This window comes from Microtus pennsylvanicus, chromosome 1 (genome assembly GCF_037038515.1).
Source record: "Microtus pennsylvanicus isolate mMicPen1 chromosome 1, mMicPen1.hap1, whole genome shotgun sequence".
Lineage (NCBI taxonomy): Eukaryota > Metazoa > Chordata > Mammalia > Rodentia > Cricetidae > Microtus > Microtus pennsylvanicus.
Window position 1 is genome coordinate 126,199,152 of NC_134579.1, and position 13,300 is coordinate 126,212,451.

Below are 13,300 nucleotides of genomic sequence, written 5' to 3' on the forward strand. Positions count from 1 at the left end.
ACCCCCAGTGACACAGTTCCTCCAACAATGTCACACTGCCTAATAGTGCCACTCCCTCTGAGCCTGTGGAGGCCCTTTGCATTCAAATCACCATGGAGGGATCCCCTGTCAGAAATACACTTGAAAGAGGCCTGGCTTAGATTGCTTGGAAAATCCTTTCCTCCCTCATCCATGGCTTCAGACATCCCTACCACAGACCAGCTGGGGTATCCCATTCCTTTTCTCCCCTCTGGTGCCTCTCTTTGAGGGTCTGAGCCCAAGGCCCCTCTCCTGGGTCTGTCTGTCACTGAGGAGATGTCGGGACCCATTGACTGCTCTCATCTTTAGCAAAGCTGCTAGGATGCTGGTGACCACCTCTACTGCCCGGGTTATGTGTCAACTACATATCCAAACCCCTGGAATCCCCCACTCCACCCCAGTTTCTTTCTCAGTGCTAGAGACTGAACACAGCCTTGCCCTGGGCGTGCTGGGCAACCACTCTGCTACGAAGCTGTATATTACTGGCTTCATTTCCACTGCTTTCAAGACAGCCTCTAGACAGTTGTCTAGGGTGGCCTTGAACTTGTGAGCTTTCTTCCTCAGCGAGCAGGGATGACTGACCTGCGCCACCAGGCCCAACTTCCACTCTTTCCTGAGGGCACAGCTCATTGGTAGCAATGTCATGGACCATCCCTCCTCCTCTGGATGGATGGGACCATCAGGCTCTTGGCTTGCCACTTGCTATTTCACTGTCACTCCACCCGTGGGGTGAAGACAAATGGCACAAACTCCCACAGTGCACTTCATTGGCCAAGTTCCATGGAGGAAACTTGGTCAGTTTCAAATTACCATTCCGAGCCAGGCATAGTAGCTCATGCCTGCTACCCTCACACTTGAGGTAGAAACAGGAGGATCAGGCATTTGAGGCCAGCTTTGGTTTCTTAGTAAGTTCAAGACAAGCCCGAGCCAAAGAGGCTCTGTCTGAAAGGATGAAACAATCCCTTTCAGATTGTCAGGAGGACAGATTTGGAAGATCTGAGCCTCCCTCCAGCCAAGTCCCTTCCCGAGCCACCCTGAGTTCTTCCTCCCCCAATGCTCCTCCTTCATCGGCCCAGGATCGTTGTCTGCGCTGTGGCAGGATGCCTCTCTTCTTCAGTCTACAAACCCCCACCCTAGCTTAAGACCTCAGATGTCAGTCTCTCCAACGCCATGACTAGCACAGCCTAAGGTGGGAATTCCTCCGCCATTCCCCTGGAGTCTGCAATACACCCTGCAGAGTAGAGGCATCTATTTCTTGGTCCCTCCCATTTGCTGAAGGGGCCACAGGGTGGAGGCTTTTCTTGACTGATCCTGCTACTGTATTTTTAAAGTGAGAACAAACTAAACTGTGATATGCTATTGGAGCAGTCGCAGCACAAGCACTGTGGAAGACAGGCATGACAAGCCCCTCAGGGTGTGGCTGGCGGAGTTTTTAACAGTCACCGCCAAGATGGACTCAGTACTGTGACTCTTCAGAGACATTCTGGGTGTCCACATGCAGAGTGACAAAGAGGGAGGCAGCCTGGGTCTGGAACAACAAATTACAAAGTCAGCTCGGGTCGCTTTCCCTAAGGAAGGGGATATTCACACTACATTAAAAAGTCATAAACCTGCAACCTTCTCCGAGCAGCGGAACATAAGAAAACATCCCATTTGCCTTCAAATACTGAATTTAGAATTACAGGCCTCATTAACTCAGAATTTTGCTTATTTAAAGCAGCCTTTTTAATGAGGCCACTTCTTCAAAGCATGTGTGCTGAGTCCCACTCTTCCCCAGATCTAAACTAGGACGCTGAGGGGGGAGCTGTGCTCGGGGGAAGATGTTCATGGCCCCACGTGAGTCGTGGGGCTTTTGACTGCACCGGGACCATGTGGTGCCTGTTCCTGAGGGGCCGCCTCTGGGATGCCTGCTCGGATTGGCTGGGAGTGCCTTCTTGGTGACTCTGCAGTAGTCCTCCATAGTCTCTCCAGAGGACAAATCTGTCAGTCTCCTGCTGATCCAAGTGTGGCGTCAGAGTCGGGGTAGGGCAGGAGGAAATGAATTCCAGGTGTGGGGCAGGAGACTGGCACTCGCCCCGTGTTACCTCCTGGCAAAAATGGGGCTCCGGGAAGCAACTTCCTGGAGCTGACAAGAACTCCTCCAAGGTCTTCTGTCTCCCAGCATCCATTTCCTTACATGGCGCTGACCTTGGAAATGGAGATACCCAGGAGCCTTTGATTCCCTTCTTTCCATAGCTGGGGGATCTACAGAGAGCTTATGAAGAGGCCAAGAAGACGGCTCACCAGCTGAAGAGGAAGTGCCACCACCTCACCTGGGAGCTGGAGGACACGCGAGTGCTGCTGGAGAACCAGCAGAGCAGGAACCATGAGCTGGAGAAGAGGCAGAAGAAGTGAGTCATGTCCCAGCAGGGTGGGCCACAGGGCAAGGGGTACACCGAGGCCTCTGGGTTCTCTTCCAAAGCCCTCCCACTCCTGTTGGGCATCCCTGAGCACAGAGTGCAGACCCCCATTCCAACTCCCATGTGGAATTCCTGTCAGGGTCTCAGGACTCCAACTAGGAACTGTTACCCAGCCTGCCTTGTTCCCAGTGACTTTGTGACCGCAGAGAAATCGAGGCTCACCCTCTCTGGCTCCAGCATCTCTTTTCATCAAAGGGGTTTGTGTGGGGAGTGATGTGATCTAGTGAGATGGGCAGGAATCAGTGCCTCTCAGGAGACCATACCAATTCATGTCTGACTGTTTTCCTTTTTAACTGTGGGAGTTTGAGCTGGGCATTCAATGTTTCTGGGTCCCAGATGCCCATCTGTAGATGGGTCTCTCCCTCGTGCTGGGAAGTATGAAATGCTCAGTGCTTCCACGTAGAGTAGACTCAGCTGCCCATCCCCAGCGATGAAAAGGGGGATGGGAAGCAGTTCCAGCGGGACCTGGACCTTACACACAATGTGTTGGTAGCTTTGATGGTGTGCCTGGGCACTGCCCTCACTTTCCTATGCAATTGCTGACATGGCTAAGCAATACAGAAGCCGGGGCTGGTACCAACACCCACACCCTCCAGCAGCTGTGGCTCTCCATCCCTGAGCTTGACTGTGTCCAGTCTGGGACTTCCTCCTGGTGAGGGTAAAGAGGTCTAGCAGGGCCTACTGCCACAGTAGTGAGTTCCTAAGCTGTGAGTGGCGGCAATGCTGTCTCTGCTAGAATACTTGGTTTAGAATACTCATGATACTATGTTGATAAATGTCCCAGATAAGCCAGTCATGGCTTTTCTGAGCAGCATCATTTCCAAGTAGCTGCAAGCAGGGTCACATTCTATAGGCGGCATGGTGGATTCTGCATTCTCTTGCTCTAACTCTCTCTCTCTATCCATCCCCTTCAGGTCCCCCTCCATCCTCTTGGTGTTTTTGCTTGTTTGGTTTTTGGTTTTGGTTTTGGTTTTGAGACAGGGTTTATCTATGTAACCCTGGCTATCCTGGAAATTGCTCAGAAGACCAGGCTGACCTCAAACTCAAAGATCCACCCGCCTCTGCCTCCCAAATGCTGGGATTAAAGCGTGAGCTACTACCACCTGACTCCATTCTTGTCTCTTGCTTTCATTTATCTGGAGCTTCCTGTGGTGGCATCTTTATCCAAAGGTGACCTGCACAGATTCATTAACACACCCTCTCAAAGGCAGACGGGGCCTCTTCTCTCTGACCCTCTGTTCTCTTCTCTTTTCCATGCCCAACCACGCACAAGGGCAAGCCTTCATCTTGCACAGGGAATATGGCCTCATGTCAACTGCTTGCTATATGACCTTGTCCAATGCCAAGCACCTGAGCCATGGGACTATTGGTATCTTAGGGCATCCTAGACTGCCTCATAGGTCACTGGAGAATGCCCCTGACAGGCTGTAGCTATAAGATGAGTGGTAAACACACTGGTACCTCCCAGCTTTCTCCTAGTCTCCAGCTTCTTGGTCCTCCTCCTGAAGGTGTCATCTCTCTGACAGTGAGGCACTGGTGTGGAACACTCGGCTTATGGATTCCCTTGCCCCAAGGACTTGCATGGTGAGCCCTGGAAAGGGCCTCATCCCTCATCCTTGCTTCTCTCTTTCTCTGAACTCACCTGCCTGTGGGACCTCTGCTCCACTATTAGCATTGGGTTAGAAGCAGCTTTTGATGTTTAATTGCTGATCACACACAGGGGGCTTCCAGGTAGAGGTATGGGGAGCCCATGGGGTGGCTGAAATCTCAGTTCAATGAACATTTTGGCTGAGCACCTCTAGTGATAGAATGTTAGAGAAATCAGAGGCGTTCCTGTGTGTCTCTCCAGGGTCGTCTCAATTGCAGGCCCAGCTGCCTCCATCATCCACAGCTCCACACCATTAGAGTTCTCCATCCCCATCTTGGCTTCTGCCTTCAAGTGGTCCAGAATGGTTCTATCTGGTGCTGGAGCCTTGTTGTCATAGATACTCCATGCGTGGGTCACAAAGCTTCATTCCATGAGCGGATGGAGCTCTTGGAGTGAGCCTCATGTCAGCCTACACCACCTATAGAGATTGGGGCCAAAACAAACCCATGGTGTGTGTGTGTGCGTGTGTGTGTATGTGCACGTGAGCACACACGTTCCAGAAGTTTGGGTCTATAGGAGCCTTTCTTTGGCCTCAGGTGTCGTGCTAAGAATTCCTCTGGAACACTGGTCACTCTCTTCCCCCTGCTGTCTTACCTCGCCTGCCCCAGGGCATGGACAGGTAGATTGGCTATGAGGCTAGGGAAGCTTGGCTCAAGCTCACTTCTGCCACTGTGGGATTTGGGGCTTAACCCTCACGCCTCTTTGAATGCCTGTTTCTTCTTTCATACATGTACCTCCCTCTGCTGTTCTGTATCCTCCTTTGGATCCCTATTGATGTCACGTGCGGTGTTTTAGTGACTGCAGAAACCTCAGCCCAAGGTTCAGGATATTGGAACTGCCTGATCATCACCATCCTCTAGATTCAGGGGCAGCAGACAGCACCTCTGAAATGATGTCACCAACAGCCAATCAGAAAGCTTCTGGGCTGTTTCAGAAGCTTTCTAAAGAGAGCTCTGATTGGCTTTCTTGGGAGCCTGGGGCAATGAAGGACATCTGGTGTGACATCTTACACAGGGAGTCCTTGTCACTAATGTCCATGATCCAGGATTGTTGGGACATTGGGGCTTCCCGTGTGTTGCTCAGCCACCCTCCCTGTGGCCTAGCAAGGCTCTCTAGAGGGAGGCTCACCACTGATGAGGTGGAAAGCCAGGACAAATGAGAAGGCTAGCCCCACGGTGGTCACCTTTGTGGAAGGGCAGGAGGTCCTTCCTTCTTCTGATGACCTGTAGGTCACCTCCTGTCCCCTAAGGAACAGGTGGCTTGTGAGGGCCTGGCATGCCATCTGCAGATGGAGCTAGCCCCTGTGTCATGAAATGGAAAATAGAGCCATGGGCATCTACACATTGGTCAGGGACACTTACATGCATAGCTGGCCAGGAGGGGGAAGGAGTGTCCAACAGGATGAATTAGCTTCTTCCTCTCTCCCCTCTCTCTCTTTCTTTCTCTCTCCTTCCTATCTCTATTTCTTTCTCTCCCTCTCTATATTTCCTCTCTGTCTGTTTCTCTCCCCTCATTTGTCTCTCTCCTCTCTCTCATCTTCCCTAATATCCAAATTCTTTAGTATAAACCAGTATTCTTTAATTTACTTCTTATTTAAATATACTTTGAATTTTTTGTCTCCGTTTTTATCAGGTTTTCAATACTTGGTTAGAAATCCTTTAGAAACCTGAAACTTCCTCCATGTTGTTGGAACAACCTGGAGGTCCTCCCACCCAACAACCTCACACAGGGAAAACCCATTCATTCCCCTTCTCATCTCACGTTTCTCAGTATACTCACAATTCTATCCACACCTGACCCTGCCTCAGTTTCCCCTACCGCAGTTCCCTGATGTATCCATTCTGCCTTGGTCAGGTTTGACTTGCAGCTGGCCCAGGCATTGGGGGAGTCCATGTTTGAGAAGACTCTCAGGGAGAAAGTGAGCCAGGAGAACAGCGGAGTTCGCTGGGAGCTGGGCCAGCTACAGCAGCAGCTGGAGGTGAGCGGTGGGGACTGACGCAACCCTAACCCTAACCTTAACCCTAACCCTTCTGGACCCTCTAGAATCCCCAGCATGCACTGTTGCGGAAGAGCCCTGAGTGGGTGCCATGGTCCACCAGGCACCACTGTTCTCAGCATGCCCTCATGATGCCCACACACTGTGCTCCATTCCCAGGTGCTACCTGGGAGGTCCTAGGGGATCAGCAGAAAATAAATCTGGCTCAGTCACGACCTCATCCAGGAGTCACGGCCTGCCCCAGACAGTCTCTGATACAGAGGGAATTTGTGATATCAGCTGCTTCTTCTCCTTCCTTGGCTCCTTATACCTCCCCCCCCCCCAGGATGAGCTGTGCACGCTTAGGCTAGCTGTTGTCCTGTTCATGAGGAAGCCTGCAGACTTTGCCCTGGATCTGCTTCCTTATTGGAGGGTCACTTCTGGGCCCTCTGCCTCCTTAATGCCTCAGCCTGTCCCCAGTTGAGGGTTAGCATGGTGCCAGGCTTCCTTTTCCAACAGAACAAATAGAATATTTCCCTGACAAGCCCTGAGATCCAGCTCCAGAAAAGCCCTCCCTCCTCCTCCATTCACCAGTGTTCTCCTGAGCCTTCTCAAAGAGTAACCAAACTGGTGTCTCCAGGAATGTTGTGAGGGGCTAAGAATGGAGAAAGGCCAAGAGATGACTAGCCAGATGCTAGTCATCTCAACCCTGGAAAACCTGAGGCAGGAGGATCCTGAGGATGAAGTCAGCCTGTGCTGCACGGGGAAGCACAGGTTTTGAGCATGGCATACAACTGCGCTTGTTAGCAGAGGGTGGAGACCTTCCGGGAGAGGTCATGTGGCCATGCATCTCCATCCATCCCTCTGCCCCTTTTCTTGTAGCAAAAGGAGAAGGAAGCCTCAAAGCTGAAGCAGGAGGTGGAAAGGCTGCAGGATCAGAAGCGGGAGCTGCTGAACTGTGCCTCTGTGGGGGAGCAAGGCGTGGCCAGCCTGAAAGAGAGGGTCTGGGAGCTGGAGTCCAGCGCCCTTGAGCAAGAGAGGGTCCACAGCCAGCAGGAAAACACCATTAAGCAGCTGGAGCAGGTAAAGAGACCCTCCCTGTCTGGGGGATGCTCTGCCCTGGGCCGGGTTCTTCCACAGAGCCGCCTCACTGCTGTTTCTCAGCATCCCCCCAAGAACCTCAGAGAAGCCAGCCCCTTGTAGGAGTCCTGTCTCATGGCTGTCCCTTGATGTTGCCTGTTCTTGGTAATGTCCACACCAAGCCAGACGGCACACTTTGCAGTGCCCTCCCCAATTAAGATACAAGTTCCCCAACAGAAGAGATTTTCTGATTGACTGGTTGGTCCCGCTTTCTTCTCAGTGCCTCTGTCTACAGTCAAGGATGACACCAAGTGTAACTGTTGATGCTCACACATGACTAGTGACCAAGTATCCCGCACTATTGATCACTGTCTGTGTATGAGACTCAGTCCTGCGCTCTGCCTGACCTCTTGTAATTCTTTACAAGAATTCATAGGACATGGGAAGATCATGTCCTCCGTGGATGTGGAAGCTGAGGCCTAAAGTCAGGGGGTGGGGTGGGATTTGAACTGGAGTCCTCAGACCACAGTGGCTCAAACGTCTACTTTGGGCACAGACGTAGAAAGACGAGCATTCTGGGCATTCTGAGGGAGCAGGTAACTCCAGTGTCCCAGGAAGACATCTGGTGTCTAGGTACATGCTGAGCCATGGGGCTTGAAGCAGTTAGGAGACACATGCATAGCAACAGAAAAAGTCTAAATACAGCAATGCGAACCAGAAAAGCACAAGTTAAAGTAGATGCTAAGAGCCAGTGTGGTGGCTAACACCTGTCCCTAAATTCTTGGGGTCTGAGACAGAAGGAATACCACGAGTTCCATACCAGCCTGGGCTACACAGAGAGTTTGAGGTCAGTGTGGGATACAATAACAGCCCCTGCTCCCATCCAGAAATAGACAAGGAGGAGAGAGGGGGACAATGGCACAAAAAACTCATGTCCGTATACAATAGCGGCAGTGTTAGCATTCCTGGTTTTTCGAGATACAGGGAGTGCGGGGCCTTGTGTTTTTCTGTTCGTGGTGTAAAAGCCACCCAGCTTTTCAAGGAGAGGGAAGTTCCAGTGCTTAGCTTTAAATTTCTGTTGGAGGGTTCCCTGCTACTGTGGGGACACGTGCCAGGTGACATGAATGTCTAGATGGGTGGGCTCTATGCATTCCATTGAGGTCAGGGTGCCAGCACTGGCATCTCGCTCAGCCTCGCTCCGTTTCACAGGCTGAGGCCTCATGGGTGGGAGACGCAAACATGAGCAGTGCAGAATCAGGGTCTGGAGGGTCTCCCATGCTCACGAGGGCCCAGCAAGCTTTCCTTGCTGGTCTTGAAGGAGCAAATCTGGCACCTGGTGCTCTCTGCCTCCCTAAAGCTCAGAGTCCTGCTGGGATCAAAAGCACCTTGAGCGTGTTGTTCTAGTCTTGGGAAGGCCTGAGGGAGACAGACTAACTGGAGGAATGGAGAGCTGAAGGCACAGTCAGAATCTGCTGAACAAGAGCTCCAGGCAAGGCAGACAGCTCCCGCAAAGGCCCAGAGGTCACAGAGTCATGTGATACCTAAAGAGTGGCAACTCAGACGGACTCCTGAGTCTGCTCATTGTCTGCAGGATCCCAGGCCAGTGCTGGGTTTTCTAGATGGTTCCCTTCTTTGATGGGAGAGTGTCAAGGCTGGCAGAGCACTTTGCAACAGCCCCGGGTGATGTTTGCACAAACAAGCCATGGGGCATTTGTGAAAATCCCATTATCATTTCTTGAAGATTCCTCCCAGCACCAGTGAGAGTTACAAGCAAAATAAAGGAACTGTGACCTTAAGTGTGGAGACAACACACCTCCAGGTCCCCAGCCTGAACTTAAACTAGTGGGGAAGAGAGGCTGAGAGGATGCTGCAGTCACATGAGAGAGAGAGAGAGAGAGAGAGAGAGAGAGAGAGAGAGAGAGAGAGAGAGAGAGAGAGAGAGAGAGAGAGAGAGAGAGGAGAGAGAGAGAGAGGAAGTCTGGGCAGATATTTATTGATCTCTATAAGGCACTTTTTCCTGGGAGTTTTATGTTAACTCATATAAGCTTGACATAAATGGTATTGTAGATGTCAGGAGTGCCCACGAGGCTGGAAAAAATGAACAAGAAATATTGTATTTCCTCACACCACCCCTCATGTGGGATCATTCTCCCATAACCCCTGCCATTGTGCGAGGTTGCGAGAAGGAGCTAATTTAATCGGGCTGTGCCAGGGGCTCTGACACACATTGTCTGTTAGTGTCTTCAGGTTCCCCACATTTTAGGAGCCCAGGTTTGTTCTTCTGTTTCCTACCCTTGTCTCCACATTAGAGACAACAGTTGCAAAATTCTAAAACAGAAGATCTTTAGGTTCCTTGGAGAACATCAAAAAGGATTCTCAAGCTGTGCCTAAACCCAGTTGGGAGAATGTGGTGGATGAATAACACCATGGGAAGGGGCAGAGACCATGCTGGGGTGTTTGCCTGCTTCTTTTGCCATTTCGGGGCAGGAGGGAGGTGACTTCACTCTGAAGCACACATTAGAAAGGAAAGGCAAGGATGTTGTGGAGGCCTGGGGATACAGATGTCAAAGGGTGGTGTGGGGGGCTGGGGACACGGGGGTGAACCTTTCATGCTCCATCCTTGCTTTGCATGGAGGCTTGGAGGCAGGGGTGTCAAGGGTGGCGTGGCGGGCTGGGGACACATGTGTGGACCTTCGTGCCCCATCCTTGCTACCCCAGCTTCGCCAGCGGTTTGAGTTGGAGATTGAGAGGATGAAGCAGATGCATCAGAAGGACAGAGAGGACCAGGAAGAAGAGCTGGAGGATGTGCGTCAGTCCTGCCAGAAGCGGGTGCGTGAGCTGTGGGCACAGTGCATCCCAAGGTCCCACCGGGGAGGATGCTGGAACCTAAAATCTGTAGGCATGCTCAATCTATAACCAACTGAGACCTTTGTTCCCTCAGGGATTTCAAGGGTCTGGGGTCCAAAGTCATTAAGTGCAATCATAGAAGCTTCTAGAACTTCAACACAACACAACCTCTGCCACATGACAGGCTGTGGGTGCAGGAAGCAGTATTGGGCTTCTCTAGTGGCCCTGCCCTGTGTCCCTACATTTGACCCACACTTTTTGCTCATGTTTCTCAGTGTTCTGCACCTGAGAACTGCGTCACTGCTGTCCCGGTCAGTCCATTATCTCCTTCACCATCGCCAGTGCACATACACGACCATGGAGACAGCCTTCCCCGAAGGCGTCTGTACTGCCTCCACCCACTCTGCACTCGTCAGACCTTGTCACTTGACACTTTAATACAGTCTGCCGCCAGTGTCCTCACCTACACTCTGTCCCTGATGCTGAACATTTGGCCAATTTCATTTCTGCCGTGATGGCCCATAGGCTCTCGTTTGGATGAGGAATTGGTGAATCCCTTCCTTCAACAGTGGAGTTTTAGCACCCTTTCCCTCCTCCTCCCATCCTTCATCACACTTGGGGCCACAGGGAAACATTCTTCACACTTTCCTGGGATGTGTTTGACCCAGATATTTTATGACGGGGTATCTTTCTGAGCAACTTTTCACTCTTATCTTTTAGAAGCAGACAAGAGCACGACAATATATTTCTTTTGGGCCTTTTACACTTACACTATTTATTTAGTGTATGTGCGCATGCGTGGTTATGTGCACACGTGTATAGACATGCATGCCATGGCATATGTGTGGAAGTTGTAAGACACCATGTGAGAGTCAGTTCTCTCTCTATGCGAGTTCAGTCCTGGAGATTGAACTCGGATGGCTGAGCATCTCCTGCTGAGCCATCTTGCAGACCAAGACCATTTCTAACTCAGCTTTTCATGGACAAATTATTGAAGGCAGGTGGAAGCCTTGTTCTCCTCATGACAGACACTGAGAGCAGCTTCCTTTTGACTGGCAACCCTCTTCCGTGTCCCTCTCCACAGCAGGGAACAGTTAGACCTGAGGGGATGCTGTGGCAGAAGGGACATGAACTCCTTTCAGGAGTGCCAGGGCTACAGATGGCTCCAGGCACAAGTGGAGGACAGAGGGGATGGGATCCCATCTGTGAAAGAGACTTGTGGAGAGTCAGCAGCTCCTGCTGGACACTCCAGTACAGGACGCCCTGTTTGTTGGGTCCTAGATGAGGACTCTGAGTGAGCCGCAAATTAAATGAAGTGCTGTTCGCAGATTTCCTAGTTGGGGAGAGTGCTGTAGCCTGGGGCTTCCGTGAGGGTAGTCACTACTTACTGACCCGGGACCCAGTGCTGGCACAAGAGGTCCCAGTGATGCTGTCTTGTAGATGGCAGCCTCTTATTGTATTCTTAATGGAGAGAAGGAGAGGGAGAAAGAGTGATTTCAGTTCTCTGGTGTCTTTCTTTTTAAGAGCGCTAACCCTGTTGTGGCCCCACCCCCATAGCCTCCTCTGACCTTAACCCTCCCAACAGCCCATTCTGAATCCCATCCCACTGGAGGTTAGAGGGAACTCACACAGCCCATAACACCAAGTACCCTCCTGCGTGCCTAGGTTGGTGTCTCTTTCAGCTCATCATAATAGAAGGCCAGGGAGACCCATGTGCACCTTAACAGCCTGGCTGCCAGGTGATCCACGGCCTTGAGAGTTCAGGGTGCTGGGGGAGAGGAGACGGCTCAGGGGGTAAGGTACATGCCACACATGCATGGCGACCTGGGTTTGGATATCCCCGCCCATTGTATGAAGCTGAATGTGAGTGGAGTCTCAGGGACTCCAGCTCTGGGGGACAGACACAGGAGGATTCTGAGAGCTCACAGATCCAGTCAGTCTAGTCAATGGGCAGGCCCAAGATTCCTTGAGAGACAGTGTCCCAAAAATATAACATGAAGAACAGAATAATAAAAGAAAATACCAAACATCAAACTCTGTCCTTTACATGTGCACACATAGGTCAATATATATCTGTATGCACGCACGTGCATGCACACACACACACACAAACATACACACACACACACACACACACACACACACACACACACACACACTCAACATGCTAAGATTAGAAAACACCCAAGCAGTAGCCATAACTACAAAATTCATAGTGTGGGGTACAGAGTCCCCCAATCTGGCCAGCTTTTCCTTTACTTGACTAGGTCCCAAGCTTTTAGGTTCCTAGGCTTTCTCACAGACACACCCCTCTCATTTACTAGGCAGCCTCCCTTAGAGTATGGCCTCAGGCTCCAGGTTCCTTCCTCCCAGAACCCTAGCCAGGACTCTTTCCGCCCAGGGCTCTTTCAAGGATGCTCACCTCTGTTCCTGTGCCAACAGCTCCGTCAGCTAGAGATGCAACTGGAGCAGGAATATGAGGAAAAGCAGGTGGCTCTGCATGAGAAGCGTGATTTGGAAGGCTTGATTGGAACCCTGTGTGACCAGGTAAGGTACACACAATGGGGACATTCGAGGGGATTCAAAACCCACTTCTTGGTTCAGTGAGATGGATAGGTGCATGAGAAGACTAGCCGCAGGGAGAGCCTCTTCTTCCCTGTGTTCCCAAAGCAATTCTTCTCCATCCATCCTTCCTGCCTACATTCACTGGCCCATCAAAAATCTCCAGAATGGGGACCGACAGAGTTCTTAGAACATACCAAGGGGTAAAGAGAATGGCCCCGGGTGGGTGGGCAGATGAAGCTGTGTAATCTTCAGTGGCTACTGGCTGTGAACTGTGGACAATGCTTGCACTATCAGGGTGGGTATGGATGGCCACTATGACCACAGCAAACCTTGTAGGGACAAGATTTTCCAGGAAAGTAGCCAGACCAGGAGCCAGGCAGATGTGCCTTCCACCTCTGCATTTAGGTGAGCTTATTAATTGATCTAAGCACGTGGAGCAGTAGAATTCCCCAGGCCTGGATCAATCACTGTCTTGGGGAACTTGGAATAGCTCTATGGCATTCTGAAAACAATGTTTCTTGTGGTGGGGACAGTCTTATATTGTGGGATGCTGAGCACTCTGGTCACCACGAGCTGCATTCAGCACCCTTCCCAATATGCCAATTAGAAAAGCCTACAAACCTTTCCAAGTGTCCCTAGACACATCACTCTCCCCACCTCCCTCCACCACTGTCCACAGCAGCCAGCAGAGCTCAAAGCCGTTCTGAT

General features: G+C 51.3%; 1 protein-coding gene across 2 annotated transcripts in view; it reads left to right on the top strand.

Moving 5' to 3' along the window:
* Myo18b (myosin XVIIIB) overlaps nucleotides 1-13,300 on the top strand; it is a 220,279-nt gene that overhangs the window by 97,162 nt on the left and 109,817 nt on the right. For both annotated transcript variants that reach the window (XM_075983418.1, XM_075983429.1), the window contains exons 29-33: nucleotides 2,254-2,408; nucleotides 5,980-6,103; nucleotides 6,983-7,183; nucleotides 9,899-10,009; nucleotides 12,470-12,574. In XM_075983418.1, the coding sequence (XP_075839533.1) occupies nucleotides 2,254-2,408; nucleotides 5,980-6,103; nucleotides 6,983-7,183; nucleotides 9,899-10,009; nucleotides 12,470-12,574 (696 nt within the window). The remainder of the gene's footprint in view (nucleotides 1-2,253; nucleotides 2,409-5,979; nucleotides 6,104-6,982; nucleotides 7,184-9,898; nucleotides 10,010-12,469; nucleotides 12,575-13,300) is intronic.